A 5999-nucleotide genomic window follows, 5' to 3' on the forward strand; every position below is an offset into this window, starting at 1 on the left:
ATTTTGCTCACAGAGTGGACTCTGAATATTTTTGGGCACAAAGTGGACTCTGTTAATTTTCAGGGTAAGACTTGACTCTGATTATTTTCAGGGATAAACTGGACTCTGAATATTTTTAGACACAAACTGGACTCTGAAGAATTTTGGTTAACAATAGCACTCTGTTAATTTCGGTATTTTTACAGGTGAAACAGCCGTAAATGGTTATAAAACTTAAAGTCATGTCTAAGATACTGTTTTCCGTAACAAAACATCTAAGACAATATTCTCTGAAAATGGTCTTTTTACAAAATTTGGTCATAAACATATTAATAAACTTCTATGATTATTTGAAACTCTGAGATATTTTCTTAAAACTGATCTCTGAAAAATTTGAATTTCTCCAATAAGAACTCTTAACAAACTTCTAAGATCTCGGAAATTATTTTTCTCCTATGAACTCTTAACAAACTGCTATGAAATTATTTTTTTCATAAGAATTCCCTAATTCCAAATCAGTGTCTGCCCAAATTCACCTGAAAACCATGACATGCAAAACGGGATTTTTTAATTTCTCCCATAGGAACTCTTAACAAACTTCTAAGATCTTATTTTCATCATATGAACTCTTAACAAACGTCTAAAATCTCAGAAATTATTTTCCTCATAAGAATTCTTTAATTCCAAGTCTGTGACTGCCCAAATTCACCTGAAAACCATGAAGCGCTAAACGGGATTTTTTTCCAAAACAAAAAAATCCTCTTTAGCCTTCGTCCCTACTACTGACACCATGGAAGGTTGTAACGCGGGGTGGGGGAAATAGCTCTATCATATCCATTATTCCACCCCTATTTAACTATTCTAACGGGGGAGTGGGGGAAATAGCTCTCTTTTGTCCATTATTCCCCCCCCCCCCTGCCAGTTAGCTAATCTAAAGCTCCCCCCAGAGTCCCTACTGCAGCTCTCTAATTCATCACCTGGTGACCTAGGTATTTGATTACCTAGGTGTCAAGACCACAAGGCATTGTAACCTGATCAGGTACCCGTGACTCAAGAGAACTCTGGAGTAATTCACTGAAACAAACGAATCAGAGAAACGAAAGGAAAGAGATGAATAAAACAGTAATTAGATAGGGTTTGGGGTGAGAGAGGAGGGAGGACTAGGCGGGAGGAGGGAGGAGTGTAGTCAGGTAAAAGGGAGAGAGGGTACGGAGATGAATAGGAAGTAGTGGTAGAGGTAGAAGTAGAAAAGGAGATAGTAGAAGGTAGACTGCCACCATCCATTCAAGACCATTATATACAAGACAAGGAATGGAACTTGTCGGTATCACAAAATTCTCTAAAAGTATCAACAGGTCATCATTAGCATGATTTAACTGGAATCATGTTCCAGACAAGATTCTTTAACTAAAGAGTACTCTACACTCTATTTTGCATATATCATAAATTCCAAGAACTTGGGAACACAATTAATGTAAAATTAAAAGTAAATGAATCAATTATTTATTTAGCATGATAAATATCAGAATTCCAGCAATCGAACTGAAGGTTCATTATTAATGTACCAAGTGAGTCACTACACCAGAATTCAAGACCATTACAGCCGTCTTCCCCCTGATTGTCACACAACACTAGTAAACACGACTACGTCACCTTTCATGATCAACTCACCAAGTGTCTGCCTATAGCTGACTGTAGTTGACAGAGACTGTCCGCCCCATCTGGGTGACAGCCTCTCGGTTCTGCTCTGCTGGCTGTTCTCCTGTCTCCTGTCTCTATGTCTATCTCTGTGTACAATTCCCTGGTATGTATTGGGGATCAACTAGCTAACTCTGCCCACAAGTAGATAGCCCTAGGCACTCTACCAAGCCACACCTTAAATTGGCGTCATGTTTGAAGATCACCACCGGCTAGCCGCCTGCAATTATGAGATTGGCGGAGACCAGGTCAACTTCCCATGACCTTACCTTGGTCACTTGGTGGTCATTAACATGTAGAGGTGAGAGTTTCTTAATTACTAGGGGCCGCCAACCTGACGCCTCTCGACATCTTGTCTGTGACTCCTTGTTCTAGTAGTAGTAGGCATCCTTCAGTCTCGGAAGACTATAGAGTTGCGCCCTGACAGGCGCAAAGCCTGGGTAGGTAGATTTGAAGGAGAAGCTGTTACCCATGCAGCAGGTCCCTCCTCTCCATGTTGCTGAAATTATCCAATAGAAAGGCAAATGCCAATACACATGGTTCCAGTAACGTTGCAGGAGCTGCCAGAACGAGGTCGACGTCAACAACGAACTGCCTTAGGGGATCCAACTCTGGGTTTTTCCTCGAGGTTGACTCCTGAAGCCTTTCCCAAAAAAGGGGTATGGCCGTTAGGTAGCGGATGTTTAAAATCAGGGGTTTTCGTTCCCCTAGATGGGCTGCCTTCCCAGGCTATCGAGTCCCATCTACCCGGAGCAGCTGTTTTTAAGGCGCCAGAGGCACGCCCTCGCCCCTTCTCCTGTCGGTAAAAGCAGTTCCGCCGAACTTAAAGACTAAGCCACCCGTGCAGACCAGGAGTTGGACTTGGTTGTCAGAAGCTATTGGAGACGAATGCCGTATAGGAGCATTTTATAGGTCATGGGAGCTCGTCCCCCATTACCACTCCCTGGCTATGACAACCCCTTGGACTCCTGTTCTATATATATATTAAATACAAAACAACTTTACGGTGTTACATCTCCCTTTCCCCCTTAATAAAGTTTTTGCAACACTGCTAATGCCAATAAGCTGGGTGGGAAAACTTTATAAAAAAATAAAATTACATCCTAGCTAAACAATTTTTCATCATCCTACTCTAACAAACAAAAATATGTTTTTGTTTGACAAAATATGTTTTTATGCTTACACAGAGACAAATATGTTTTTGTTTACCCAGTTTGTTTTATTTTTGTTTGAAAAATATGTTTTTGTTTACCCAGAGACAATAATACATGCGGCCCAGGGGAAACTCAGAGAAAAACAAGGGCAGAGCTACTCAGACCTAGAACCAAGAAGTGGAAGACAAGAGATGGATTCTTCCAACCCTTTTCTTCCCCGCCCTTGCAGCACAGCTTAAGACAAAACTCCAGGAAGTATGGACATGGACGAGGGAAACGTACAGTGAACATCCATCCTGGGTAAAATTCCCACAAAACCCTCCCATGACCGCCTGGAGGCGAGATAAGTCTATAAAGGACCAACTTGTTAGAGCAGGTGTACAGGTAGATCATCTCAACCAAACTCGGGGAGAGGACCAGCCCCAGGTTACAGTTCAAAGAAATGAAACTTACTGACCCTAACCTAACCTGACAAAGGTTTGGTGTGCGACCTGCGTGGAGGCGGAGTATGCAGTGGTTAGGAGGGGCCTACAAGTACGACCGACATCAGTTGTCTGGCTGGGCGACATCACAACTTGGTCTTGTAGATATTGCTGTGACGCCTTTCATCAACACAACTGCATCAGTCGCCTCTCCGTCGTTGACGCACAACAACGCCGTGGAAACTGTACTTCTTGCACTGCGCACAGGACCGTGGAATTCGGTTGTCCCAACTGATCTTGAATTGGCCGTACGTCCGTCACCATGATGGCCGTATCTTGGGGTTCTTCACAGCATAAAGGGAACTGCAAGTTTCGAAACCTCCATGTAGTTGGCACCGTAGAATCAATTTTATTCTCAGCCTCCCTGTTGCTCCAGCACGCCTCCTTCAGAGAGCCACTTCTGACAGCTACATCAAGTTTGCACGACACAGGGGGAATCACTCAACAGAGCAACATGGTTGCTGGAGCGGTGGCCAGTTAAGGCAAACGATTCTGTCTTGCAATTACGCTCCATGCAATGATGCTGACACCAAGAAGGGACACTAGGCATCATGTCCTAGCTTGGCCTTATCTTCTCCTCCTCTTCTAGCCCTACCACTTGAGCTGGGCGGTACAGCGACGGTCTCGCTTCATGCAGGTCGGCGTTCAATCCCCAACCGTCCAAGTGGTTGGGCACCATTCTTTTCACCCGTCCCATCCCAAATCCTTATCCTGACCCCTTCCACGTGCTATATAATCGTAATGGTTCGGCGCTTTCCCCTGATAACTCCCTTCCCTTCCTCCTCCTCTTCTTTCTTTTTTCTCCCATGGGTCTTTGAGAAGCGACCTGGGGTACAGTGGGGTCCGTCCATCCTGGGGTCCATCCTGGGTTGACCAATGTTGGTGGGACAGACTGGGGTGCTGTTGATCCTCTCTGGTGGTCACGGTGGAATAGTTGGTGGTCACGATTCCATGGCTGGTTGCGATGATATCATGGTTGGTGGTGACGATGCCATTGCTGGTGGTGACGATTGCATGGCTGGTGTTGACGATACCATAGCTGGTGGTTGATGCCATGGTTGGTAATGACGCTATACCTGGTGGTGACGCCATGGCTGGTGGTGACGCCATTAAGGGGGAAGACGCCATGGCTGGTTGTGACTCTATGGCTGGTGGTGACGCAACGGCTGGTGGTGATGCTATTCCTGGAGGTGATGTCATGGCTGGTGGTGATGCCATGGCTGGTAGTGGTGGTGCCATGGCTTGTGGTGATGCCATGGCTGGTGGTGATGCCATTGTTGGTGGTGATGCCATGGCTGTTGGTGACGCCATGGCTGGTGGTAACGATGCAATGGCTGGTGGTGACGATGCAATGGCTGGTGGTGACGCCATGGCTGGTGGTGACGATGCATTGGCTGGTGGTGACAATGCAATGGCTGGTGGTGCCGCAATAGCTGATGGTGATGCAAAGGTTTGTGGTGACGTAATGGCTGGTGGTTACTCTATGTCTGGTGGTGACGCCATAATTGGGGATTATGCCATGACTGGGGATGACTCCAGGGCTGGAGGTGACGCCATGGCTGTTGATGACGCCATGGCTGGAGGTGACGCCATGGCTGGTGGTGACGCCATGGCTAGAGGTGACGCCATGGCTGGTGATGACGCCATGGCTGAAGGTGACGCCATGGCTGGTGATGACGCCATGGCTGGAGGTGACGCCATGGCTGGAGGTGACGCCATGGCTGGAGGTGACGCCATGGCTGGTGATGACGCCATGGCTGGAAGTGACGCCATGGCTGGTGATGACGCCATGGCTGGAAGTGACGCCATGGCTGGTGGTGACGCCATGGCTGGAGGTGACGCCATGGCTGGTGATGACGCCATGGCTGGTGGTGACGCCATGGCTGGAGGTGACGCCATGGCTGGTGATGACGCCATGGCTGGAGGTGACCCCATGGCTGGTGATGACGCCATGGCTGGAGGTGACGCCATGGCTGGAGGTGACGCCATGGCTGGTGATGACGCCATGGATGGAGGTGACGCCATGGCTGGAGGTGACGCCATGGCTGGTGATGACGCCATGGCTGGAGGTGACGCCATGGCTGGTGATGACGCCATGGCTGGAGGTGACGCCATGGCTGGAGGTGACGCCATGGCTGGTGATGACGCCATGGCTGGAGGTGACGCCATGGCTGGTGATGACGCCATGGCTGGTGATGACGCCATGGCTGGTGATAACGCAATGGATGGTGGTGATGCCATGGCTAGTGGTGGTGACGCCATGGCTTGTGGTGACTCCATGGCTGGTAGTGATGATAATGATGATAGATATATACAAGAGTTGTTACATTCTTGTACAGCCACTAGTACGCGTAGCGTTTCGGGCAGGTCCCTGGAATACGTCCCTCACGAAGAATCGTTTATAAAACCAAGTACCCATTTTACTGTTGAGTTAAACAGAGGCTACAATAAGGATTTGCGCCCAGTAAATACTCCCCTGCCAGGATACGAACCCATGACAAAGCGCTCGCGGAACGCCAGGTGAGTGTCTTACTACTACTCCACAGAGACTGGTGTGACGATGCTATGGCTGGTGGTGACTCCATGGCTGGTGGTGACGCTAAGGTTGAATGTGAATCCATGGTTCCTGGTGACGACATGGCTGGTGGTGACGCCTTGGATTGTGGTGACCCTATGGCTGGTGATG

At 47.9% G+C, this 5999-nt stretch overlaps 1 protein-coding gene across 1 annotated transcript; it reads left to right on the plus strand.

Moving 5' to 3' along the window:
* Nucleotides 1–5156: 5156 nt before the first annotated feature.
* On the plus strand, nucleotides 5157–5516 carry LOC138369146 (mRNA decay activator protein ZFP36L3-like; the record flags this gene model as incomplete). The annotated part of the gene is made up of 1 exon (XM_069332081.1): nucleotides 5157–5516. A coding segment is annotated over one exon (360 nt), but the record flags the coding sequence as incomplete, so codon positions are not given.
* Between the last annotated feature and the right edge of the window lie 483 nt (nucleotides 5517–5999).

Source organism: Procambarus clarkii, chromosome 27, assembly GCF_040958095.1.
Source record: "Procambarus clarkii isolate CNS0578487 chromosome 27, FALCON_Pclarkii_2.0, whole genome shotgun sequence".
Taxonomy (NCBI): Eukaryota; Metazoa; Arthropoda; class Malacostraca; order Decapoda; family Cambaridae; genus Procambarus; species Procambarus clarkii.